Here is a 27,297-nt window from a genome sequence, read left to right as displayed (position 1 = left end):
CTTAAAGCCCATCGAGTGCCACCCCCTGCCTGTCCCCCAGGGACACCTTCCCCTATCCCAGGTTGCTCCTAGCCTCATCCAACCTGGCCCTGGACACTTCCAGAGATGGGGCAGCCACAGCTTCTCTGGGCAATCTGTGCCAGAGCCACCCTCATGGGGAAGAATTTCTTCCCAATATCCAATCTAAACACACCATTTATCAGATTATAAAAGAGTATTTAAATATTTGCAATGGTAGGAAAGAACACAGTGTTGAGTGTTTTGAAGCACTAACATCTATTCCCACTGAAAAATGACAGTCCATTGTTCCACACTAAGTCCTGTGGGATTTTTGTAGTGTCTTTTTAGCAGAAGTTCCCAGCCTGTGGCTCGCAGGGTCGTGGGGCTGCATGGATTGCTTGTAAAAGCTTTGAACTGAAGCTCAGAAGAGCTTTCTCCTAGAGGATTTTGTTTCCTGTCTATGGGTCCTGCCTCCTGAAGGATTGCAAGCCGAAAAAGGTTGAAAGCCACAATTGCAACTATTTTTAACCAAGTCTGCTCAATTCACAGGCATCACTTTAAAGTCATTTCGAACAGCTACCACTCTGTGTGTCCCTGATCCCATCTTTAATGATGAGCATCATCATTCCCTGTTGGTTCCTGCTGATGTCCCAGTCCAGAGGCTCCTGGTCAGTGCATTTATGGCACCAGGAGCAGCAGGAGGAGGAATCCAGTTTGAAGTCTGGTGCAGGTACAGAACACTATCCTATTCTTTGTAGATAGCACAGCAATACAGGTAGAGATAGATGTGATCCTGAAAAATCTGCAGCTCTGGGATGGATATTCCGTAATATCATTTTATAGTAGCAGAAAAAAAAGTAAGCTCATCAGCATTTGGTGATGAGTATCTGCACTTAAGACGTGAGTCTTTTTCCCCACCGAGAGTCCTAATGAATCCTTTCTTTTTATAATTTACTTAGAAAGTTCTTAGTTTGCTTTCTTCCATCTTTTAATCAGCATAACAATCTAAAAGTAGTGTTTAAATGCTTGACACATTTATGAAATAAATGAAATACATTTAATTTATGAAATTTCATATCATTTATGAAATGAAATAAACGAAATACATTTACTTGAGTTTCTCCCTTAGCTGGGGACACTAATTAGGGTATAAAGACACTCAAATTAAAGTTGACTTCTGTGCAGTTGTGAGGGAAATGCTAAGGCTGTTTTTTTGTGTCTTACCAGGTATTATTACCCAAATGTCAGAGACCAGCTGGTTGCCAAAGGGGCCTTGCCTTTGTCACGGCTCTGTGCCATGGTGACTATGCAGCATCGTGAAGAAGTAGGGATACAAACTTTCAATCTTCCCTTGGTTCCCCGGACTGATTCCTCAGAGGAATTTAATCTGCGCTCTTCAGGTGAGGAAGCTTGTGGGCTTCACTTCATGGGGTAAAATGCGGCTCAGCTGGTGAAACCTCAGAGCAGCACATCAGTGTTGGATGGTGTGTTAGCAAAGGACAAAGGAAATGGCCTCAAGTTGTGCCAGGGAGGATATTAGGGAAATTTCTTCCCCCAAAGGGCTGTCCAGTCCTGGCACAGGCCATGGTAGAGTCCCCATCCCTGGCAGGATTTAACAGCTATGTGGATGTGGCACCTGGGGACAGGGGGTAGTGGTGGCCTTGGCAGTGCTGGAGGAATGGTTGGACTCCATGATTTTATTGGCCTTTTGCAGCCAAACCAATTCTCTGATTCTGTGTAAAATTTGGCTAAAATAGGCTTTTAAAATAGGCTAAAATTAGCCTAGAAATGGACTTTTATTTGCTTTCAAGGGAAAAAAAAATATGTATTTGTGTTGGCAACTGAAACCAGCCAGGAGTGGTTTTCCTCCCAGCTTTCACTATCACCATAATGAGTGAAAAATCAGTGATTAAACACGGGCAATCCTCAAACTCCAGAAAAGTTTTCAAAAGCTCTCTCTGAATATTTAACTGCTTTGCTGCTAGTAAGCCCCAGCCTGCAATCAAGCTTCTCATGTAAGGTGAAGGAGGAGGATCTGAAGAATGGCTGTTTGTGGTACATAGTGTAAGCAGAGATGCCTCTTGTGGCTCTTTAAATAAAATAAACATCAGCTCTGAGAAGGCCACAAGGAACTCTGCGGCAGCTTTTTGGAAAAAAGTGGGGGTAAAACAAGCTGGGAGTGGCCGGGCAGGTCAGCGTGCTTCAGTTGTTTTGTAATAGGTGAGCACCGTGCAGTAGAACACAATAGTGTTGTTTGTTTCAACACCTCTTGGAAGACTGAATTGCGGCAGGTGCAGTTCCTGGATTTCGCCACAGGATGGAGACACTGAGGCGATCGAATAATGCCGGCAGGTGCAGTGCCCGGAGTAGTCCTCCCTGTAGGAGGGAGACACTGAGCTAATCCCATAATGTTGGTATGGTGCAGTTCCTAGGTTTCACCACATGATGGAGACAATGAGTCACCCCCTAGTTGGCAGCAGGGTGCAGTTCGTGGGTTTCACCACATGATGGAGACAATGAGTCACCCCCTAGTTGGCAGCAGGGTGCAGTTCGTGGGTTTCACCACAGGAGGGAGACACTGAGCCCGTATAGTCAGTTGTGGTTTAAGCTGCGTAGCTAAATATTGATGATGTTGGCTGTACCTGCAGGAATAGCTGACTGTTTCTTTCCATCCTTTCTTTCTTTTAATCCAGGTTTGCTCGATGTGAGTGTGAGGTACCAACGATGCATGAAAGCAGCAGCAGGAATAACTGCTCAATCTGTTTCACTTTCTGTACAAATACACAGGGCAGCTGGTTTGCAAGCAGCAGCCAGGTAAAGCCTAATTTAAAAAGGAGCATTTTTCACTTAAAACAGCTTTATCTAGAGGCAGCAGGCTGAGTCATGAGATTAGAACAAATTTTTACTGGCCAGCTTTCCATCTGCAGAGAACAAGATTCAAAGGGGGTTCTGCTCCAAAGTGAAAATAACTTTATAAAGACCATCAGCAGTTATTGTCCCTGAAATTGCAGTACAGGGTGGTAGCATCTGTTCTGCAGATGGATCGAAACTGGAAGGTCATGTTTTCATGCATTTCCACATTTTTCTGCACCAAAGTCTCATATAAAAATTAGCTGATATAAGATGGTACCTATTTGGGCATTGGATCCTGGTATTGCTGGTGCTACTTGAAAGCTAGCTGAGGTTCTTTTCTTGCATTTCACTGTGAAAACCTCCATAAACTAACCAGGAAATGAAGCATGTCCCTTTCCACCATAAGGCTTCTGCTCCAATTGCATGGTATAAGTCAAGGGAATGGAATGACTCTTCATCCGTCATGTGTATGACCTGAGTAATACCTGGGTCTGGTTTACTTGTAAATTATTCCATTTGTTAATTTCACCTGCTTTTGCTGGTCAGTCCTGATCTGTAAAAATAATTTGGTTTGGCCTTTGGCTTCTTTCTGGAGCAGGTTCTATGGGAAGTTATTCAACAGTACAGTATATTCTTGAAAGTGCTGAGTACTTTCTCAGATAAAAGCACAGCCACCTGTGAGGGACCTTGTGAGTTCCTCTCACCATTTCATATCTGTTCCTAGTACGTTCAGGTGGAAAGAAAATATGAAAATGCTATGCAGCCAGAACCCACATCCATTTTGACTTCATTCACTGTTAGTCCCACCTTTTCAGCTTTACTTTATCATGTTGGTTGCTAGATTCCTCACACGTGAGATTCATTCTCTTCCTTCTTTCTCTTTTTTCACATGTGAAATGAAGAGCTGTGGCCCAGAAGAAGCCCTCTGTGCAGTACTTCTCAGGGGTGGGAGTGAACACTTATGTGTGTGTGCTGCTGCCCTTCCTGCCCCAGGCACAGACACACAGCACAAGAGTTGTGCCCTGTACTTTCTGCCCAGAGTTTGAGCAACACATGGACTTTCTTTGTCATCTCATCATTCAGAAAAGCAGTGGAGAAGCCTCTTCTCTGGGGGAGCTCTTGCAGTCTGCCAGCATTGTGTTCTCTGTCTACCATCAGAGCACCAAGTCGGGTAAGGACAGCAGGTGTGATTACAAGGACTGAATGCTGGTGCAGAAGTCTCCTTAAGTTTAGCACAGGAAAAGAAATATTCATAGAATAATGGAATACTTTGGGTTGAGACTCACAAAAACCTCCCTGCAATGAGCAGGGCCAGCTTCCAGCAGGTCAGGTTGCTCAGAGCTCCATGCAGCCTGAATTTGACTGTTCCCAGGGAGGTCTGCAGTTGCTAATAGATGTAATTACCTGAACTGTCTTTGGCAGAGACTGTTCCCCTTGTGCAAAGCATTTTTGAGACTCCCAGTGATCAAGATCACCTCTTAAAGGAAAAGATAATGCATTTAGAAGGGTTAGAAGTGTTTTCAAGATGATAGCTGAGCCACTTGCTTTTGAGGCATTAGATCTTTCTTGCAAAGGAAGTACTCTGAAAGCACCTGCAGCAGCTGTGCCAGCTGCTCTCCAGTCAATCACATCCAAAGCTTTTTTTTCCAAAAATTTTAAGGTGGGAACTGACCTTAAAGCTCATCTCATTCCAACCCCCTGCCATGGGGTTGCCATGGGACCGTGCCCATAGCCCCGGTGGGGCTGCAGCCGGAGCGGGAGCGGCAGCGCCGAGGTCGGCCCCAGAGCCTTTCCCGGAGCAGCTCCTACTGCCCGCGGCGATCCCGGGGGCGATTCTGGTCCCGACCCCGGCCCCAGTCCTGCCCCGGTCCTTCAGCCCCGGGACCCGCAGCCCACCCGCCCGGGGAGAGGTGGTGCACCCAGCAGACACCGACAGGAGCCGAATCCCCGGGTCCCGATCCCAGTCCCGGATCCCACCTTAGCACCTCAGGTCCTGCGCAGCTCCCGGAGCGACGATCTCGCTGTATCCCGAGATGAGCATCCTCCGCACGAAACGGAGCAGGCGTGAATGCGCCGGGATTTATGGGCCGGGCGGGGCGGGGCGGGGCGGGGCGGGGCGGGGCCGGCACAGGTGTGGAAGGTGAGGCCGGCACAGGTGTGGAAGGTGAGGCCGGCACAGGTGTGGAAGGTGGGGCCGGCACAGGTGCGCGGGGCCCCAGAGCGCCTGCGCGGGGCGGGGCCGAGACGATTTAAACCCCGGGAAGTGGGTCAGTCGCCATTTGCCCCTCGGCGCTCGGCGGGGGAGGTTGCTGCCGGGCCGGGCTCTATATCTCTTTTCTTCTGTGCCTCTTTTCTTCTAATACTTCCCTTCTTCTATACTTCTCTTCTCCTATACCTCTCGTTTCTCCCCCCTTTCCTCCCCTCCCCTACCCCCTACTCCCTCCCCCCCCCAACCCCCCCCCTCCCTCTCCCCCCTAGCCCTCCCCTCCCTCCCCCCGGGCCGTCTCCCCCGGCCCCCCATCCCTATCCCCCTACACAGCCCAGCGCTACCCTACGCTTCCATCCTCCCTCTCCTCCTTCCACCATTCCTTCCCCCCACACCCCGGCTGCCCCCTGTCCCTGCTCCCCTTCCCCCCCTTCCCCTCACCTGCCCGCAATTATCCCTCTCCTACCTCCACCCTTCCTTCCCCCTCCCCGCACTGCGGCTCCCCGTGCCCCTTCTCCATGCCACCTTCCCCCTCCTTCTCCCCCACCTGCCTTCGATCCTCCCCGTCCTTCCTTCTCCCCCCACACCTCCCTCTGCCCACTCCCCCCGCACACTCCGAGCCCCCCACCCACCCCGACAACCCCGCTGCTCCCCTATTCCCGTCCTCCATCCCCCCTCTCTCTTTCCCCCGCAGCCGCGGGGCTGGGGGCGCCGGGGAATAATAAAGCCCAGAGGGCCGGAGCCCGGCGCCCCCCTCCCTCCCTGGAACCCCCACACGGGGCCGGGCCCGCTCGGCGGGTCCCCCCATGCAGTTCACAAGCACCGCCCGACACCGCCGGGGCTCCGGCTTTCCCCACATCACACTGGGGCTCCCCGGGAGGGTCGGGGCTGGGGGTTAGGGGGGGCCCCCTCCTTAGGAGGGGGTCCCGGGGGTCCTGGGGGGGGAACGGAGTGGGCCCCTCCGGAGAGGGTCCGGGGAGGGGTGGAGGGGCTTCCCCCGCCCCCAGTCCCCGCCCCCTCCTCCAGACCCCCTCCTCCGGAGGGGACCCGCCCCAGTCCCCTCCCCGGGACCCCCTCCTCCGGACGGGGGGGGGGGGTGTCGGAGGGGAGGGGCCGTTTGTTTGACTGCTGATCTCCGTGTGTGTTCACGCCGCAGTGACGTGACCCCCTCTGCTTCCCCCCCCCCGGTTTGGCTAAGATCGAGTGTAGTGTTTATAGTTATTTATTCGGTTTTGGGTACGTCCTTGGTGAGAGGACTTTACGTTAAGCGAGTATTTGAGCTCGGGAGTTGGGTCCAAAGCTTGCTCCCTCGGCTCCGCACATCGTCCCGGTATTGGACTGCTTCCGGCAGCGGTGCATCCCCACCGGGGACCTTTCGACTGCCAAACACAGACTGAATGCATTCGGAAACACTAAACATCACAAGTCTGTGGGTATTCCCCCCGCGAGTTCCTGGCACGGGCTTGCTGTCATCCCCAGAGCTCGTTCTCACGCCCGGTGCATCTTCCCGGCAATGCGGTGCCTCCGGGAACGGCGCACCCCGCACGGGGACATTACAGTAGTGAAAAAGCACAAGGAGAGAGCGGTTGATGAACTGCTGCGTGTACTTGTGGCAATATCAGACGTTATTAGGTGACAAAAGGTTTGTGGCCCTTCCGAAGGTGCCGCGAAGGCAGCGCTGTAGGTTGTGGATCCCGTCCGTCCTTCTGCCTCAGCGCCCGCAACATCTCGTGCCTTAGCCCCGCCTGTCCCAGGGGCCCTGTTATAGGGCGCTAATAACGGGGAGATTAATAAGTAGGTTACAGTGAAAAGGGACAGCGCAAGTCTGCTTCTGCAGGTGCTACCGGAAATACCCGAATGGTGGAGAGAGCGAGGGTAAGTATGTCAATTCATAACGTATCTTTCTATTCTTTAGCAAGTCAAACCACCTGCTTCCACAGCACTTCTGAGCCTCATTCTCTCTGTTTACAGAAAACTCTTACAGGCCTGTCTGTGACTGACGTGATGGCTGCAGCGCCACGATGGTCCATATCAACAGTGGCTGCTTCTTTCCATTCTCCTCTTTTTCTGCTAAACTTTCTTCTCACAGGCTATTCCAGTCATCTCCTTCACTTGGGTAGCAGCATTCGTAAGGCACTGGGTACTATACTGTGGCTTGGGAATAAATGGCTGGCCATAAAGGTAGTAAATAGCTTTGCTGCAAGACAGAAAATGTTTTCAAGATCTAACAAAAAGGTGGTTTTAGCCTGTGATTTTGTAATTACAGAACATGCTTCAGCTACTTCACATGCAACACATGAAAAATTATTTATTGCTGAAGCCTGAAAAGGTCTCTACTTCTGCTGTGACACATTGTGGCACCTGGATACATGTCCTTCCCTAAAAAAAAAAAAAGGACAACAGAAAAATTGCAGGAGTTCCCTACCTCAGGATGGTTTTTTTTCTCTTTTTCTTCCTGCTCTTACCTTCTCATATCTGTTCTTTTTAATGCACATTGAAAGGACTGCAATGATCAGTACTGGGGAATGATTTCTGAAGTGCTGCTTCTCCCTCTTGCTCATCGTGTCACAGAATGAACCCAGAAAATACCATTCTATACCGTACAAAATTCCAGGTATGGATACAAATAATAGAAAACCATCATTAATTACTTTCCCTTACATAAGATTGCCTATGCTTGTAAAATCTGTAGGAATACATAGAAAAATTTGCAGATAAGGTCTGTATCAATTTCAATCCAGAACACCATCATTTTAAATTGTTAAAAAAATACAGGTTTGGATGATGGTGCTACCACTTCTTACATTACAAACTTTGGCAATACGGATCTCAAAACTGCTTCACATTTCTGCAAATATTTTCATAAATACTGGACAGTAAATAAGGTGTTAAGCTTTATACCTGAACTTAGTTATTACCTGTGTGTAGACTGCATAATGCACACGTGGCCTGCTGAAAAACACTTTAGCGTTAAACCGGATTCGTGCGGCTACATTCTGAGAGCTGCCGTGAAGTGCACCTCCTAGAATAGGCATGTACAGAAATTTGGCTTTCGCGTGGCCTACAAGAAAGAAGTGAAACCTTACTGGTTCTTTCAATGTCATCTGAAAGAAAGCACATCTCTCATTTTAAATACCGAAGTGTAACTGTCTTGACCTTTCTCCCCTGCACCCTCGGTGAGGCACTGCAAGAGGCTTCATAGGGCAGCATTTTGTAGCTGTACAAAATGCTTCATGCAGCATTTTGTAGCTGTCAGCCTTGCTACAAAATGCTGCATGGCTCATATGGTGGGTAACTTGCAGTGTGTGTTCCACATGCTATTCCACTTAGCCAAGTCACACATAAACAAGGAAGATGCTCAGAGGGATACTTGGGAGGTACTGGTTGTGTAGTCGTTCATTCTGAATGGGTCAGCAGCCCACCTTGTGCATCTGATGGAACTGTTCTGTGTACATTAACTCGTGTTGCTGCGACCAATACACCTCAGCGATACTTTGCTCTACTTGGCGCATTTAACAGCTCTCTGCTCAGCTTCTGGTATTGGCTTAGCCTGAGACGCTGTGGTCTGAGGGGATCCTTCTCGAGGCCTGCTGACAGCACTTCAGGTTAAATGTCAGCAGCTTCACTACTCATCTCTTTAGAGCTTAGCAGCAGGATATCACAGATCTGTTTTTCTTATCTGCCCCATACAACAGGCAGTATATTTATTCTTACAAATAGGATGCTGACATCTCTTACCTGGAAAATTTCCCTCTTTGGTCAGCAGTGTCTTCTGTCTCCTGGTTTTGAAACACTGTTATATCATCTTTAGATAATCCTTATGTTTATTTTGGAACATAGATAAAATAAGTCTCATTAAGTATAAAGAGGGAGCAGGGGTTTTTGTTGGTTGTTTTTGTCAAACATGTAAAATCCCTAGGAAAGGACACGGGTCAAACCCGCTTTGCGGGAGGTGTCTGGAAAGGAGGGAGGTTTCACTAACATCATCTTGTGTTGGACAAGGCTGCCCGTGATGGAGGCAAAATGGCTTTCAGTAAAGGATACCGTGTCTATCACAAGCTGGATCCACTTCCCATCAGCGTGATTGTGGAAACCAGGAACAGAGAATAATGTCTCATGTTTGAGTCTGCAGCTGTGGCTGTCCTCTGTAAGTCGATCTGTTTTGATAACTACAGTGTAGAAAGGTGTCAGACTTGACATTTTGTGAGCCATTTATTTGTGGAATGTAAAGAAGCAACTATTGGGTTTTCCTATTTGCTAATGGAGAGGCTTTAGATTTAAATGAGGAAAGGAGACATTTTCTTATCTTTATCTGTTGAGAGAGAATTTGACACATTTAATTACATTTCATTGTGCATGTCTATTTGCTTGTCCACTAAATTTTCTTAAAATAGTTTCCAATATTGTCTTATTTCTTTGGCTCTGAACAACCCTATTTTGAACACATAACTCATTGGCAAGCTAAGCCTCTGTGTTGCATTTCATAACAATAAATTCTATATTCTAAAATGTTATCGTTTGGTTTTGTCTCATTTTGTGAGACTTTTGATGGCTTTTTATTTTGTAGCTTTATTTTGTCCCTGTTTTTTTAACTTCCTCGAGACTCTATTGATTTGTCTTGTAATAAAATGAGTAATATTTGGAGCAAGATGTCTTGAATTGCAAAGTTATTTTTACATGTTTTAAGTGAAAAATACATGAGATATTTCCCTAAATTCTTGCCCCGTCTTGTTTTGTTTTGTTTTGTTTGTTTTTTCTTTGTTTTGGTGTTTTATTGGGTTTTATTTTTTGTTTGAGGACACTAAAATGAGAAGTGTACAAGAGAACCATAAGGCTACACATAGGCTTTTAAAATATATAAAATTATAAAATGTTTGTGTTCTTTAGGAAGTCAAAGCACCTGGTTGTATAGCATTTTGAAGCTTGATTTTGACTCTTTTGTAGAAAGCTTTCATACCATGGAAGTAGTTTTATCTGTAGCCAGCACCTGTTAGAGGCCTGGCAATGACTGACGTGGTTGCCGCGGCTGTATGATGGTCCAGGTGAACAGTGCATGCTTTTCTCCTATTTTTGAAATTCTTCTTTTTTTGGTATGGTTTCTTCTCACTATGTGTTTGAGTAATCTCCTTGACTTTGGTAGCAGTATTCACAAGGCACTGGGTAGTGTGGATTGGGAATAAGTGTCCAGTCAATAAGGCAGTGAACAGGTTTAGTGACAGCCATAAAACGTTTTGATGATTTGTGGAAAAGGTTGTTTTAGCCTGCATTTAGCAATTACGGAACATGCTTAAACTACTTCAGGGCCAGCAAATGAAAAATTATTTACTCCTGAAAGGTATGCTCAGAAAGGGCAGTAAGTCACTTCTTGTGTCGAGATACACTGCGGGCACCTAGATAAACATCCTTCCCTAAAAAAAAAAATCCATGTCAAAGTTCTTGCCCACTTCTCTGCCTTGTTATTACCAAGCAGAGGAAGCCAGATCTGAAGGACATTTGAAAGCCTCTCTCCCCCTGGATTCTGTACTTAGTGCTATCTCATTATTAATCTGCAAACCATTGGCCCAGGAATTGTAATTGGTCAGTTATGTCATAGCAAATGTTCATACTCAGCTGGAAGGAGTTACTAGGTATGGTTTTCAGTAACCTTAATCAGGAGACTGCTCACTGTTTTCCTGTCTGGTAAATGGGCATAGTTTTCTATTGAATGTTTAGCAGTGACATTTTGCTTTCATTCCCTCTATTTTATTTCCATTTCATTCCCTACATTCATTAGGAACACTGACACTTTTCTTCATGGTTGGAAGACCAGAGTCTTAAAGTGACAGCAGAAAATGCCTGGAGTTCCCTAACTCAGGTTTTTTTCTTCTCTTTTTCTTCTTGCTCTTCCCATCTGGTATCTGTTCTTTTTAATGCATATTTAAAGGACTGCAATTATCACTGCTCAGGAAGCATTTGTGAAGTGCTACTTCTCCATCTTCCTCATCATGTCACAGAATACAGCCAGAGAATTCCAGTCCGTAGCTGTACAAACTTACAGGTATTCATACAAATAGGCAAAGTTCATGAAATACTGTCCCTTGGGGAAGATTCCCCATGTCTGTAAAATCTGTGTGAATAGATAGAAAAATGGTCAGATCAGGTATGTATCAATTTAAATCCTGAACAGCCTCACTTCAAACTTTTAAAAACTTCTGGGTTTGGATGAGGGTGCTACCACTTTTTAGATTACAAAAATTGGCAATACTGATCTCAAAACTGATACACATTTCTCCAAATATTTTAATTATTACAGACTAAATAAAGTATTTAGCCTTATACCTGGACATAGTTCTTAGCTGTATGTAGGCCATATTATTTATGCACAGCCTAGTAAAATACTTTAGCATTAAACCTGACTCATATGCCTCCATTCTGAGCACCTTAGTGAACTGCACCTCCTGCAACATCCATTTACATAACTTTGCCTTTGAAATGGCTTAAAGAAACGAATGAAAGCTTACTGATTCTTTCAATGTCATCTTCTCTCATTTTGCTGAGTGAAGGGTAACTGCGTTAACCTTCCTCGCCTGTGGCCTCGGTGAGGCACTGCAAGATGGTTCAGTGGTTTAGTTCAGCCTTGGTAGGAAATGGTGCACAGATTAGATGGTGGGTGATTTTCAGTGTCTCTTCCATGTGCTGTTCCAATCAGCCAGCTCAGAGAGAAGCAAGGAAGAGGGTCGAAGAGATAGTTCAGAGGTGGTCAATTAGTAACTGTTCAGTCTCAGTGTGGGAGAAGCCCAGGCCATGCTTCTGATGGAAGCATTCTGTGTGGATTAACTCATGTTGCTGTGACCAAAACACCCAAGCAATGCTTTGCCTTCCATTGTGCACTTAACACCTCTTTGGTCAGCACTGTCCTGGTATTGGGTTAGCCCAACACACTGGAGACTGAGGGGATCCTTCTCAAAGCCTGCTGAGAGCACTTCAGTTTAAATGTCAGCAGCTTCACTGGTGATTTGTTTAGAATTTAGTGGGAGGATGTCATAGATCTATTTTTCTTGTTTTCCATACGAAATAGGCAGTAAATTTATTCTTTGAAATAGGGCTCTCTGAGATGTCTTACCTGGAAAGGTGTCCTTAACCGGGCAGGAGTGTGTTCTCTGTCCCTCTTCCTGCTAGTGAGTCATCCCAAAATGAGTGGGAAGCTGTCTTTACTCCTGTCACCTGCCATGAGCAAAGAAGAACATTCTGTCTGGGAAAACACTGTGCCGCAAGCGCACTGAGCAGGAACATCATTCACATCCTTGGACTTCAGTGTCACAGGAAAGCTGAGGAGAGAGCAGATGTGAGCAGGAGGAGGCACAGTGCCCACCTGGACTCTCTGGAGCTGAAGTAAGAGCTGTAGTAACCTGTGTGCAGCAGGCACCCTGGTAGCTATTCACCGCTGCAGTTAGCAGTGCTACTCATACCAGTTCTTAGCAAGAAAATTCTTCCACACATTTAAACCTAGGTGGTCTCACCAGGCCTTGAAAAGCAATCTGGCAGGGTCCCCTCATCCCCAGCATCCTGAGCTGAGACAGTACTAGGGGTGTGTCGAGAAAACAGGTATCAAAAGTAATAAAATAGTTCTTTGGTAGGTAAATTTAATAAATGAAAGTGATGACTCCATTCTGATTTTAATGTCACCTGTGTGGTAATATTCAAGTGTTAGTTTTAATTTAAATACAAAAATTTAACTGTCCTAATTTGACAAAATCCTTGAAAACCTCAGTCTTAAAAGCTCAAAACCAAATTGTATTCATAAATTTTTCACAATTTTTTCAGCTTTTTCAGGTTCGAAACCTTTTAAAGGGACGGCAGTGTGGACTTTTTCTTACCTAACATAACTGAGAAGTCTTGGCTCAGAAGGAAATGCACATAATTTCAGGACTGTGGGGTTTTTTTCCCACAGAGTCCCATAATCAACCTGGAAATTGTAACTTAAAATGTGTTGTCTCATGGCGCACTGTGAACTCACCAAGAAGAGAACCCAACTGTGGAAAGCCTACATGGGGACTTTTAAAGTGATCTGAGCCTTTAAATTGTGAAAACTGGGAAACTGATTTCTGGATCTGGAATGAAGCGGAATACATGTTGAACCAGACAATCCTGAAAACAGGACTGTGGATGGGACTCCATTTGTGTAACACTGGGAGGGCTGACATATTCCTTTTAAAGTAATTGAATCGGTCAGCTTTCTCAAATGAGTCTGTGATTGGTAAGGCGTGCCTGAGGTTGTATTTTCAAGCCCTATATATCTATACTTAGAATTTCTTATACTCTAAGTTCCTGTATATAATACAGTACATACGTATTTTGAAATCAATCTTAATAAAAATTACCATTTTTATATATAGATAAGTTAGAGGTTTTCCTATTTTTTATTCACACACACCCCCTGAATTTTCAAGAATTTTTTGAGGTATAACCTTCCTTTTTGGGGAGGACCCCCCTGACCCCTCTTATACCCTATTCACCTTCTCTTCCACCACATCATCACTCTCACAGTGACATTGGGGTGCCCCAAATGGCATCATCACTACCTCAACTACAACTCCCTACCTTTTTCCCCTGCCCCGAGGAAGGCATAAAATGAATATACTCCAAAATACTGGCTCTAGCATTCCAAACCTAATACGTGGCAAAGGAACCATTTGCATTGTTGCATGTGTAGTAACTGCATCTTCATATCCATCTTCCATCAATGAAAATAACAGGTATAAATATCAGACATTGTGATGAGACATACAAAGTGATTGCACTGCAAATGAAGTAAAGTAGCCTATGTACTAGGCAAGTAAGTGAAAATCAGAAAAGGCTGCGATGGGACTGAGGGCGCTTGAAAGAACCTCAAGACTATAGAACTTCATCATATGACAGAAATCGGTATGTAAAAATGAGCAAGCCTTATTCTTTATCTTAAAGCAATTGAATTTCTCACATCAAAATGGAATCAATCTGGCACTACTAAATTGTTTAATAACGAGTGAAATAAAGTTGAAGGGTTTATCCACTAAGAGAACTGGTGATTTATAAATTAAAGCAGAATAGTATTCCACACGAGGGATTTGGGATTGGTGCTAGCAGACCCTATGCCAGAGTTCAGGGACTCAGAGACCTATCCAGTGAAGCCACCACCTTGTGTAGAGGGAAAAACCCCAAAGATTCCAGGGTTCAGACTGCTAAACTGCAAGTGAACATCTGTGCCTGTGGTGCCTATTAGGAAAATAAGTATTAGCCAGTCTCCAAGCACTTGTCTATATTCCAGGTAGGCACTCATCCATGGAAATGCCTTTGCTTTAAGTAATCTTGAGATACATGGAGCCAATATATAACCATGTGTATTTCCGTTCTCAGCCAAATCGATCTAGAGTCTTTTTATTACTTTCCCTCCTGGGAACTTTCGTTACTCGGGATTTTCCTGGGAGGCATCTGTACCATGTCTGTGTAATGTAATTAAGATGCATTTGCTATGCATCAATAATACAGATGGGCTGGAAGCACAGGGAAAAGGTCTCACCTTAGAACAGTGCGTAAAATTAAATCTCCTTCTATTATTATCACACATTTGTTAGTACATAAAATATATTTAATGAAAACCAAACTATCAAACAGTAAGTAACTTGATAAAAGTTCAGTGCAGCATCACTTGTGCCCTGGCTGCACACGCGAATGGAACGTGTTTCTGGGGACCGGTTAGTGCTCTAGATACTAATGCTGTCAGAGCTCAAAATCTAAGCTCTCAACAGACAGATCTGAAGAATGTGGAGGAAAAGAACCTGCAGATTCCTTCAGCCAAAGTGGCAGATGGCCAAATGCGCAGTCAGTTGGCTACAAGATCTTTAACTCACATGACCAACAATTACTGCAGAAAAAGAAGTAAAAATCTATCAGAGGAAGCTGTTCACAAATAAAAGTCTTCACGAATGGTTCAATGCAAATTTCTTTTTGCTGTTCTTTCCAAACCTTGTTGGTGAAGGTTTCAATCATTCAGGTTGCTTTTTCTCTGGCCTTTCATCCGCATGTCTTGCATGAAGTTTCTGAAGGCTGGTTCTTCGTGACTCTCTTCAGTCACTGGGGGAAAAAACAACAGTTCAGGACTATTCTGCTTTTGTTACTGACAAAAGCTAGAGTCAGGATAGTCAGAACAACATAGAATGTCTGTTGGATCTTCAGCTACATTACAAGGCAAAGGAAATAAGTGATCCTAAACATCAATGGAACAGGGGAAGCATGAAGACAATGTCTGTGAGCTATACAAGAGAAAAAACACATTCCAAAGACTTAGAAGATTGCTCCAAGACCAAAGTCACAGCAAAAGGGAAGGGAGCCAGGGGAAGAAACTGTAAGGCCAAAAAGATGATGAAACAGCTGTGCATTCATCAGGTTCAGAAGTCACTATGCGCCCCAGGCCTAAGTTCTCTGGTTTTTATGTGTTCTACACCTATTAATTACTTAAATAGAAAATTTACGTGTGAACTTTCACAAAGGTTGGAGAGTGATATCCCTGGACTAAACATTGCACCTGGGCTTCTGCTGTGGGTTCTGATACATGTATTTAGGTGATTGAATGTTTGCTTGTTTTCTAGGCTGTCTTTACAGTCCATCCAGGTAATGAGATACAGAGGGGATTTCCTGACTATATGGGCAGCTTTCAAGACTCATTCCCTTACCTTCATGGTCAATGTCATCAGTATCGCTCTCCCTCTCTTCTTCGTCTCCATCAAGAGTTCCTCGTGTTAGAATTAGCTCAGAGGGACCCATTGCAGAAGCATCGTCAGGTCCTTGAAAGAAAAAGAAATGGTTGTACACAAACCAGCTTGCTAAAGGTAAGATATAGTGAACATTGACAACTTCTATCTGTACATAAAAACATCAATTAACATGTGCTCTGAAAGGACTGAAAACTGCTTGTGGATCCCAAAGACACAGCACAGACTTCATCAGCACATGCTTCACACAAGGAACTGTGAAGCCAACAGCACAGCTTTTTCATATTCCAATATTTCACCTTTTCCAAAGTATTTCATTATTTTCAGTATTATTTTCAGTACTTTCAGTACTGCTTTAGCTACACAGCAGGGTTTCTTCCATGCCTGTGACTGACACGGAAGAGCTAAGTGTGGCCAATCCCACAGGAACTAAAGCCCCATTTCTCTAACGTGCAACTGCCTTCACACTTTTGCTGTGAAGACAGAGAAGCGCTGTATGACTTTGCAAGGCAAACTCTTCAGAAAACTTCTGCAGTGAACTTAAAACTTCCTGGTGAGGTACCTGCCAGTGTGCTGCCCTGCACACACACGCTGCCCATGTCCTTCCACAAGTGTTCCAGCTGCTCTCTCTTTTGTTTCTCTTGAGCTTCCTCCTGTGAACAGTTACATGTGAACTCTGAGAACATTTAGCACATCAGTGGAAAAGTAACCTCATCCAAACCCAGCAGTCTGTCCCCCAGCCAGAGCACAGAAGTCACTAAGCAGGTCTTACATTACAAGTAAGGTTACACAGAACTTTTGACCAAACATGGACTTCCAGTATGGCGGACTTCTAGAACATTTTTCAGCAGCATCAGGAAGACAAACTCAGTGCAGCTGTGCCTGCAGAGAACTGTCCGTTGGACAGCCAGGACTCAAGGTGAGCGGAGCTGCTGGTTTTGGCACTGCACATCAGTCTCTGTAACTGTCTAAGTCAAACCAGTTCACTTCACTGGCACAGGAAGATACAGGGATAGCCTCAACAAATCATTCCAGATTTTATTTTCAACAACTCTCTGTGCTTCTGAATGGAAGATACAAAATTATGTCCCCATGATTTTCTCATAATTAGCTCACATATTAGCACTAAAGCAGTGAACAGTATCTGTTTTACAAAACATCTTTATTCTTGTAAAGATATGCTCCACTGCATCCAGGAAAAAAAGGCAGATAGCAGACTCCTTCAGCACAGGAGTTTTCCCACACTAAATATGACTAGCAAATGAAATGTTAGACCCTCTCAATGTAAATGCAATTGTGTACATAAAAGTGACCTCAAGATACACTCACTATCAAGGTGTACAACAGCTAAAAACACTTACCATTGTTTTTCTAAGGCGCTCATATTCTGGACGGTACTCTCTGAAAAGATAAATAGAGTGCATTCAGTCTGAACCAACACATGATTTGTATTATCATGTGTTCATGATAATGAACACTCATCTCAGAGGCTTCCTTCCACCCCAAAAAAAAAGTTTTCCATAGGCTTTCATATTTGAGAGACATTTCAGAAAGACTAACAGTACTTTTTACCCAGATTTGGATTCTGAAACCAACAGACGCAAAATAAGTGAACCATCTTCATTGAAACAGCAACAATTCAAACCTTGATCATTTTATGGAATTAGAAAAAAAAACTTCACATATTTGATGGCACAGATAGCTTTTACTTTTTCATTGAACAACTAACACAAATATTCACCTCTGAGTAGTTCCTTTTCACTGCTGCTTTTTATGCTGATGCTTAAAGTTTACTAGAAACCTTAAATTGCCTTGGCTAAGGAAAGTGTAAAGTTGTTCAAATCAAAGGAGCTACAAATCAATACCTTCAGGAGGTATGCACTGGGTTAACCCCTTAAAATATCCCCTTACCTCTCATATTCATCTACAGCTTTAGAAAGCTGGATAAAAAACTCATCCAGTCCTGTGCCGAGCACCGCAGAAACACCAACCACCTGCAAAAGAAACCGCACACCAGAACTGGAGAGTAACTAAACTAGTTTCTAACAAAACACAACAAATTGCTGCTAATCTAAACCTAATGATAGCCATTTAATCAGCACAGCGGCACAGTACTGTGCAGTAACGCTTCTGCTTCTATCCATCCTGGTTTCAAACTCTTTCTATGCTTGCTGTTCATGGTAAGAAACGTGAAACAAGAAACATGCTTTTGGTTGTTGCTGGTTTTCTGTTTGGTGAGTTGTTACGGTATTTTGGGGTGGTGTTTCTTCGGGGAAGGGGGTTTGTTTGGTTTTATTTAACAAGATGGGGCAATTCAAGAGAAAGTCAGGACATTCTGTTGCTTACTTGTTTACTGTTAATAATCCAATCTGCAGCTAGGGTTATAAGTAGTTACTATGTATCAGTGTACTGGAATTAGCAGAATAGACAAGAACTGACCTTCTGGCTCTAAAATTATGTCTTATACTTTCTATTTAGCCAAAGCACATTTTATAAAAAGTCCCCAGTCCAACCCTAGAACAGCAAGAAGTGGAGGATTTAATCAGTTACTATGGCAACACATTCAAAATTCCCAGCTCCTCCCTAATTTGAACTTGTCTAACATTACACTTCTGGCCATTTGTTCTACTTGTATTACATCAATTACCTAAAAATACATTTCCTTAAGTCTACTACCAGCCAGAGTCAATAATCCTCTAATGGAAATTCTTCCTCTTTTTCAAAAGCAAGACAGTTGCAACTACTCACTTTCAAAAGAAAGACTTTTTTCAGTATGGCCTTGCACTTGATCGTTAATACAGTAAACATGAGACAGCTCTCCAAAGGACTTTAAGCATTAAAATATGCTGACATATATTAATATTTTTACGTTCCCTGCACTTAAGTACACGCTGCCATCTATGCTGTAATGTTCTTCGTACGACCTGCTCTCCAGTCCAGTGCTCTAATGGCTCTGACAAGCACACAAATGTGACTTAATTAACAATTAAGGAACAGGAAGTACTCTAGTTCTGTATATGGCACCACTACAATCCCTTCTGAAATTCTGTATATCATTCCACATTGAACAGTTCACAATATTTTTGTTTTGGCTACATTATCATTACCTATCTGAATGGAATCACTTCTTTTCATTTTCCTTCTTTTAATATCCATAAGGCCAAGAAGGCTTGCTTTTTTTATAGTATAAGCTGATGACAAACAAAATTAGCTGAAACCTTTAGCACACACTATAGGATCATTAACAGCTTCCAATGCATAGGGTTTCCTGAAGAACTGGATTACTTTGTCCTTTCAAAACCTGGTTAAGTGGGGAAAAACCCCCAGTGTCTTCTTGCATTATTATTGCAAGCAAATACAAGAGGGGGTGGAGGGAGCAGAGAGTGTTTGTTTGGGTTTGAGATTCTTTCTGTTTTTCCTATGTACTGAATTGCCCAACTGTACTAGACGCTTTCTGAACAAGGAAAATTACCTCCGATGGCAAATGCTGCAACAAAGAATGCTGCCTCTTGACAGCCTATCTTAGCTTTCTTCTCATGATTAAACATAATTCAGTATTATATTATTCAGGCACCCACTCACCGTGACACAAATCTGCAAATCCTCAACATGGCACATAACAGATTACAGTTCAAAAGGGCATTGCAAAGACCCTTTACAGAACGACAGGGGTTAGAGTCGGACAATAACTCTGGAGATGATCTAGTCCAACTTCTCTGCTCTAAAAGCAGAATTAACTAGAACAGGTTGCTCATGACTTTGTCTCCAAGAATGGAGACTTCACAATTTCTCTGGACCATCTGTTCCATCTGCTCTATCAGTAAAAATGAAGTAATTTTTTTCCCCCTCTTCTGTTTAAACATAGTTTCCTGCATTTCCCTTTGTGTCCATTGCCTCTTTTCCTTTCCCTGGGCACCAGTGAACAGAGCCTGCCTTTTCCCTTCCTTAGACTCTACTCCTACCCTAAATCAAAAATATTCTTCTTGAGCTTTCTCTTCTCCAGGCTTTTCTGACAGGTAATAAACAAAAATAAGATTCTTACCTTCAGTGAACTGTAAAATTCATCCAATACTAAACTCATAGAACGAGTCAGGTTACTGACATAGGAGGTCTCTTGATTTAGGGCATCCTGAAAAGTCTCAAAGTCCTGCATCCATTCCACTGCGAACCTGTGGTCAATTATGTCAGTCTGGAAGGAGAAGGGAAAATATTCAGAAGTAATACTCTTACCTGTAGGCTGTTAAGTGGACAAAATAAAAAATAAAAACAAATAAATAAAAAAATGTTAAATTTATTTTCAAAATGTTCATCTTTTCAAAATACTAAGCCCTGGTCTGAAGTTTTGCAAGTTCTGTTTTTATCAAACCAACTACACGAATACCTGAAGAGAAGACACAACCACCACAGCTTAAGAAGGCAACAGCTGTTTAAGAAAACAATCACAGGTCTAAAGCCTTCTATGATTTACTGGAATGGAGCATTCAAAAATCACGTACTGTACAATGAAGTTTAAGGTGTAAATAGTAGATCATATGCTTGAGGCCAGACAAGAACAGCCCTCACTGAAGATCCCAAGCTTTCCTGATTGCTTGGGGTCTGGGGGGAGCAAGTGCCACTTCCACGTTGGGTAATAGCCCATGCAGTCTCTATGAAAGTGAGCTGTGTTCTGACCCACAGAAGTTACAATCCAAACTCAGTGCAAGACAATGAACACAAACAGGTGAGAGGGTTCCACAGTTTTACATTGATTCATATGCAAATAGTCTAATAAAGAGTTTCATAAACACCTTACCACATGCACATCCCACTCTTAGCACAGTATCAGGTGCCTAAAACTCTCATATATTTCATTCCCCTGCACCAATGGAAAGGAGAAAGATAAATTGCCTACCAATTGCCTACCATTACTCAAGAGATTTGAGACAGAACTGAGTTCACCAAGGGCCAAAGCCTGAGTACTTAGAATCCTATAAATAAAATTAAATCACTTCAACAAATTACTTTCTTTTTCTCTGAAAATCTTAAAATTCTAAAATCTGTTTGTCACTACACATGTATCAGTTCCCTAGGATTCTTCCATTCTTATCAATAGTCAATTTTTAAAAATTAAATTTAATTAATTTTTGTAAAAAATTCTTCAAATGCTGTTGCCTTTACATTTTAGCAAGGCAAACATGAGATCAAAATGAGGTTTAAAATTATGAATCCTAAGCATCGGGCCTACCTTTCCTTACATCCACTGATCAAGTCCCACTTCTTTTAGCCTTTCAAGGTGTATTTTCTTAAGAGAGAATGGTTTTCCTACCTTATGCCTTTATGAAAAGGAAAAGCTTAGGAGCTTATTCTAGAATTACTGTCTAGAGTTAGAAAGAAAACTGTGTACAAAAACTTGCTCTGTAAGCAGGCAGGTATCAAAGATACACATGGTTTGGGTCACTGGGCAGATGGGTGGAGATAGGACACAGCAAACACTCATACTGCTTGGCTTGTGTGAGGGAAAATGTCACAGTCAAGGCATGGCCTAAGGGAAATGTAGGCGTGTGCACAGAGAGCTTGCTGTGCTGGGGATAAAAAATGCAAATTGTGTCTGTGGGGAGCCTTTTGGGTGGGATTCTTTTAGTATCTTAAACGAATATGTTTAAAGAGACATCTGTTAAGCTCAGAAGCATTCCTTTAAGGCTGCAAGTGTGTTACACAACAATGGATGTGTGTCTTTAGACTACTATCTGCCTTCCAGTAAATACTGGATCAAACATCTTTTGTTAAGTTTTGCCTGGTACAATATGTGGGATTCCTTCCTCAAAATGTGTAGATGTTACAGCATTCCCACTGTGAGTCATTAGCATGCTGCTGAGTAGGAAAAATAATGAAGACAAATGTACTGTGGAAACAGGGTGTGTAAGAGCAGATTCCGGAATGACCTTCCCCTTATACTACAGAGTTAAGTTTCCCTACAGCCCAGGTTTAAGGTCCAAAACATGTTTCAAATTGTTGGTATCCTCTCTGACTTGAGGGTTTGGGTGCAACTGCCCATCCCTGATTATTCTTGTGCATTTAGATACCAGATTAAAGACCCCTTTTAGATTTGGTTGGCAACCTGCAGCTCCCTTCCAGTCTCTCTTTCCTAGTAAAAACTTGTAATTGTGGTAAAACAAAGACACCACCGCAAAGAAGCTAAACAGAACAATGTACCACTAGGAAATGGAAACCAGAGTTTTAACTTACTTTGTTCATGACTACGATGAAAGGTAACTTTGTCTTGTACAGGATACTGGGGGAGGGGGGGAGACACAAAATAAAAGTTTCAAATTAATTTAAAACTCACTAGAATAGAAACCATAAGGCAGACATAGAAAGTTAAGCATAAAGCAGACAAGACTTGTGCAAAACTGAATACATTTGATGTCAAAAGAGAATTATTTTCCTCTGCACCAATTAGAATGTAATTTTCACTCAGGTCCTGCTTACAATTCTTGAATGAAATATACCTCCCCAAGATTTAAGCACACATCTGTGAGATAAAAAGTCTCTGACACATCCAGCTGATTTTGGTTACCATTGTCTATGATTCTCAGATCCTAGTTTTTAACTCCCTTTGCATTTTGCATTTGACTCAGACCTTGGGTTATGAGAGATTTTTCGTGAACTGTGCAATGAATTCAAATGACACAGAACATCTATAAAGAAAAGCTACCTTGACACAAGAGCTCACATGTTCATTTCACTGTATATATTGCGATCACTTTCACTCGAACTAATATCAGAAAATGCAGCATGCAATAAGACACATTTTGCACACTATTACAGTGGTCATTCCATAGGTATTTAGTCCCTGATTTAACATGAAAGAAAATAGAGAAATTCATGTACGAGAAACAATATGATAAATCAAGAGCTCCTTGCTATGCTGAACTCCAAACAAATCTTGAAGAATCTCTTAAAAGTATCAATAACATTAAAAAATGGAATTAAAAACTATGTGTTTACAAGAAGGAGTCTGAACTAGGCTGTCTTGATACACCTTAGATAAATGGACTTATAAGCAATAGGCAATGTTAGATCTAACGTAACCAGCATTCATCACAACGAGGTTTCATGGATTATTTAATGCTTTCAGTGAGAGTTTTGAGCCTATGAGCTCCAGATGTCCATTGGCACCTAAATTATTCTGCTTTTTCCATGATAAAACCACTAAGAGAATAACCGAGCCAGTAGATTGAGGGGACGCGAGGCATCCAAGTGCAAAATTAACGACCTCCTGGGCTGCATCAAAAGCACATGGGGAGCAGAGCAAGGAAGGTGGTTCACCCTTTTTACTCTATTCTACTGTTATACCACCTGGAGCACCGCATCCAGCTCTGGGAACCATGGTACAAGACAGACACGGACCTGTGAAGCAGGCCCAGAGGAGCTCATGTAAACCATCAGGAGACTGGAAGGACTCCCCTATGGAGACAGGCCAAGGAGTTGGGATTGTTCAGCCTGAAGAAGGCTTCAGGAAAGCTTTATTGCAGCTTTTCAGTGTACAAATAAAAATGGTCTAGTGGAAGGTGTCCCTGCCCATGGAAAAGAGTGTGGGTGAGGTCCCTTTAAACCCAAACCATTCCATGATTCCCCTCCAAAGTAACTATCAAAGAGACACAGCAACTGAAGCAGATGGGCTGCACTTCCAGCTTTTCTTACCTGCAGGCATACAGCATATTGGACATAAAAGTGATAGGGTTAGTACTGCGAGAGGTGTCCATCACATAGACAACAACCGAAGGAAAAGAGGAAGCCTGGGAACACAAAGTAAAAGACAGTTTAATTAGAAGCACACTGCTCAACAGCCAGGTCATTCACACAGCTTCACTGTCCAGTCATGTCAAAAGCACTTACCAAGGCCTCAGTTATGATGGTTCCTGATGCTGACCAAGTAAATACTTCAATTTGCCCTGGTGTGTCAATAATAACATACCTGGTAAGAAGTCACCCCCAAACAAGAAGGGAAAATTAGTTAAGCAAACGGTCCTGTTCTGACTAGACTATCAGCATACAATGGCAAATCACATGCTTATTCTATAACAAATGAGGAAAACTTCTCCCAGTGATGAGATTTATGGGCATGCCTGAAAATTTCCTGTGTCAGTTTTGTAACTAAGAAGCATGTACTCTCATGAGTTGAAAGCATCAATCTGACAGACAGTTAGTTGTGCAAAATCTCCAGAAAAATAATTATTGCTGCCTGTTTGAATAGTGTGTGAAAGAAAATGACGTCTAATAGAAGACAAGAAAAGCAGAACTGTAATCAGCAGACTTTTTTTGGATGTATCCAGAGAAAATCTAGTTTATCTGTTCTATGCCCTTTTCCACACAAAATTTATACCAAGGCTGAAAAAAACAACTAGAAAACATGCAGAGAAGTTTTTCAGGATTTCATGATTTTCCCACAATAATCCCAGAAAAGCAGAACTCAGTAGAATGTACTCACTTGGATGCATTTTGTCTTTTTTCAATAAACTTCATCACCTGATTGAAAAAGAGGAAGTATATTTTGTGTTTTGGCTCACAACAAGAAACTTTTATCTTCATTTCACAGCAGAAACTACATTAACTTGCAGGTATATATCAAAAGGTTGAAGTCTTTACACTTTTCAGAAGGAAGGAAGGCCCTACTAAGGCAGGCTGAAAAATGCTCACACCCTGCATAGGTCAAAAATAACCTCGATTTTTTTGTGTGTTCCAGCACCCGACTAAAGTAATGCAGTTGTTCCCTGCCTTTTCACTAAGAGATTGTCTCGATATCTGACATCAGTCCCCACCCCTGAGCTGATTTAGTGTTATGATTTAGGAGGGCTGTCAGTTATCAAATAACCCCAGGAAAATTTAACCGGTTTCCAGAAGTGAGCTTCCCTAGTTCAAAACCAGAGCATTCAAATTCACATGAAAGACTTTATAGTAAACATGGTGGAACAAAAGTCCTGTCCAAAGACTGAAGAATGTTCCGTACGTGTGCTTTCTAAATTTACTTTTAAAAAAGCTAAAACACTGAAATCTCTCATATGAAAGCTAATGTGCTCTGACTGCACTGTAAAATACAGCGTTCTGTATGGAGAATAACTCCCCAGAAATATTCCCGATACACAAACCCCGCAGTCTCCCAGCACAGCATCGTAGGAATAGCTCATAGAAACAACCTTGTACCTGGTCAAATCTTGTAGCAAAGAGATTGAGAGAGGTCACTATTCCACCATTTGGGCCTAGCCCATATCTGATGCTTCATTTAGGAAAGCAGATGGTTATGCACACCCCAGAGGTCTTCTTTGTCAAATCTGACAACAAATGCACACTGGATACCTTGAAGCAAGAAATACCCCTAATACACAATTAACTCTTCTAAGTCATTCAGTATCATAACAAATACAAAGTGTCTCTCTCTTACCCAAATACATGTGATTAACAGCAGGAAGAGGCTAAGTGGCTTCCCCTTGGCCTTTTTGCTTTAACTGCACAAGAACTCATAACATACTGTTTTCTCTAACACAACTCTCATTATCCAAACATGAGGCCAGCCATCCTCCTTAGGCCCTTCTTAACAAGACACAAAAACTCCAGTAATGGCTAACAGATGCAGTGAAGCAAAATAATGCACTTACATGTTAATTTGAAACTTTTATTTAGGATGTTTTGCTAGTAATCCCAAATCAAACAACAGCCAAAATTAAGAATAATATCCCCACCACCTTTATTCTTGTCTAAAATATTAAGATTCATACTTGCAAGTCAAAACCAAAGACTGTATTGTCTCCATCTGCACAAGCTCTTACATAGGAGACCAAGGGCCTCCACAGCCCTCTGGAAGTGCAGCCACTTTAGTGTAATGTTATTGCACTACAGTCATTGACACTGTGAGCAAGAGCAAACACTCCAATGTGTCTGAGATTCATAGAGACAACAGTGCTTTGACAATGGTCAAACAGAGAAACAGTTTTCTCTGTCTACTACAGATAAATAGGAATTTCCATATTTGTTTATGACAAATAAAATTAGACTAGTTAAAACATGGGGAAAAGGCTGCTGGCCACCACAAAACAAAAAAAAATAGAAGCCACGAGTTCTTTGAAAGAACAACAAGAGAAAAAAAAGAAGAAAAACTACATAGGCAGAGTCCCTATTACTTGTAAAAACTTACTGTTAGGCAGAATCGTTTTTAGCACAGGCAAAAATTACCTAAGGAGTATCAAATCCTGTACGTCACATGCAACAAATACACAGTCAAAACCTTCTGATATTCATGCACCGCACTGCATTATTGCAATCCCCCCACCTCCTGCTCCTTCATCACAGTGTGCACATGCAGGTTATTTTCAAAAACTTAACATTTCAAGTATCATTATGTAGACAAAAAAAAGGATACTGTTTCATGACTTCTTTGTACTTCACAGTGTCCCTGATATCTAGGGGAGACAGACATATAAGCAGTTTTCCAGCCCCCAGCTGGTCACCATCAGCTAACAAAGCATAGCTATATCTGCATTACTAGAGATCCAGCACTGGAACAGATACTCCAATTATTCCTCTGATATCAGTGACACAACTTATGTACCCACATTTCTTTCTTATCTTCTGGAGAGGCTGGGTGGCACAGTTCACAGAGTGTAAGAGATAGGACTGTCATGGAACTAGGGACTGGTATGCTCTTTGGAATAGCTAAACATAAGATCTGTTCTATTGCTAAGATATTTTCTCTGAAATCCATGTCTTCTAAAGTGCTTTAAAACTATTTGGTGGTAACATATGTGGATGTAGGGAATCAGATAAAATCTGCTGATACTTTTCATCACTGACAAAGAAAAAGCCTCCAGAACCCAAACACCTATGCACCAGATGATATAAAAAATGTACAAACGCACTGAAATAATGGCTTTGGTTATAAAAATACCTGTATTAATGACTGTTTGGAGAAAGGAGTTACAATTAAAAAAAATCTTCAAATCTATCTTGTATTAGAACTTGGACTCTCTTAAAGGAATACAAGCAGCCCAGCTGAACACCTCACGAATTCGCCACGGCTTCCGCGGAACACGTGAGAAGCACTCTACGCGCACCGGTTCTGCCTCTGTTTATGGCCCTACGTATTTACTCTCTCCTGGCGGACTCCAGGCCGCTCCTCCGGCCAGGCCCCACCCGCCTCGCAGAGCGCAGCACTCACCGATGTTGGCGGGGAACGGCAGGTTGTGGACGGCAGGGTCCAGGTTGATCACGTATGGAGGACAGCGCTGCCCGTGCAGGTGGGCGGCCAAGCGCTGTGGGGACACGGGGAGGCGTCAGGTCCCGCCGACACGCGGGTAGCCCCCGGGCCTTTGCGACTCACGCGGCCTCCCGATGCCCCGGCACCCCTCACCTGCACGAAGGTGGTTTTCCCGGAGCCGGCCATGCCCAGCACCAGTACACAAACCGGAGCCTCCACCGCGGTTCCCGCCGCCGCTGCCATCTTCCCAGGGCCCGCTTGTCCTTCCGGGTCGGGAG

At 43.2% G+C, this 27,297-nt stretch overlaps 2 protein-coding genes, 2 long non-coding RNA genes and 1 pseudogene across 4 annotated transcripts; 4 read left to right on the top strand and 1 right to left on the bottom strand.

The window, feature by feature from the left end:
• Positions 1-518: 518 nt before the first annotated feature.
• On the top strand, positions 519-4,042 carry LOC146440607 (uncharacterized). The gene is made up of 4 exons (XR_014851425.1): positions 519-730; positions 1,228-1,400; positions 2,694-2,814; positions 3,756-4,042. It is a non-coding gene; the product is annotated as an uncharacterized LOC146440607 (long non-coding RNA).
• Positions 4,043-4,617: 575 nt separating this feature from the next.
• On the top strand, positions 4,618-6,184 carry LOC146440606 (uncharacterized). The gene is made up of 3 exons (XM_085056790.1): positions 4,618-4,993; positions 5,042-5,953; positions 6,086-6,184. Exons 1-3 carry the CDS (start codon positions 4,922-4,924, stop codon positions 6,182-6,184), a joined length of 1,083 nt encoding a protein of 360 aa, XP_084912916.1. The 5' UTR covers positions 4,618-4,921.
• A 38-nt stretch (positions 6,185-6,222) lies between these two features.
• LOC146440605 (U2 spliceosomal RNA) lies at positions 6,223-6,423 on the top strand (annotated as a pseudogene).
• LOC146440604 (uncharacterized) lies at positions 6,258-9,703 on the top strand. The gene is made up of 2 exons (XR_014851202.1): positions 6,258-6,934; positions 7,031-9,703. It is a non-coding gene; the product is annotated as an uncharacterized LOC146440604 (long non-coding RNA).
• Positions 9,704-14,644: 4,941 nt separating this feature from the next.
• GPN1 (GPN-loop GTPase 1) lies at positions 14,645-27,296 on the bottom strand. Its single transcript, XM_085057385.1, has 15 exons — positions 27,173-27,296; positions 26,981-27,074; positions 26,186-26,225; positions 24,973-25,039; positions 24,260-24,297; positions 23,668-23,746; positions 23,473-23,567; positions 22,015-22,060; positions 19,832-19,978; positions 17,701-17,783; positions 17,151-17,190; positions 16,352-16,442; positions 15,751-15,861; positions 15,044-15,151; positions 14,645-14,942 (listed from the first exon to the last, which is right to left on the bottom strand). Exons 1-14 carry the CDS (start codon positions 27,260-27,262, stop codon positions 15,060-15,062), a joined length of 1,113 nt encoding a protein of 370 aa, XP_084913511.1. The 5' UTR covers positions 27,263-27,296; the 3' UTR covers positions 14,645-14,942; positions 15,044-15,059.
• Between the last annotated feature and the right edge of the window lies 1 nt (position 27,297).

This window comes from Lichenostomus cassidix, chromosome 3 (assembly GCF_008360975.1).
Source record: "Lichenostomus cassidix isolate B80296 chromosome 3, HeHo_3.0, whole genome shotgun sequence".
NCBI classification, from domain to species: Eukaryota; Metazoa; Chordata; class Aves; order Passeriformes; family Meliphagidae; genus Lichenostomus; species Lichenostomus cassidix.
Note: the sequence above shows the minus strand (reverse complement) of the source record. Positions and strands in the feature narration are given on the sequence as shown.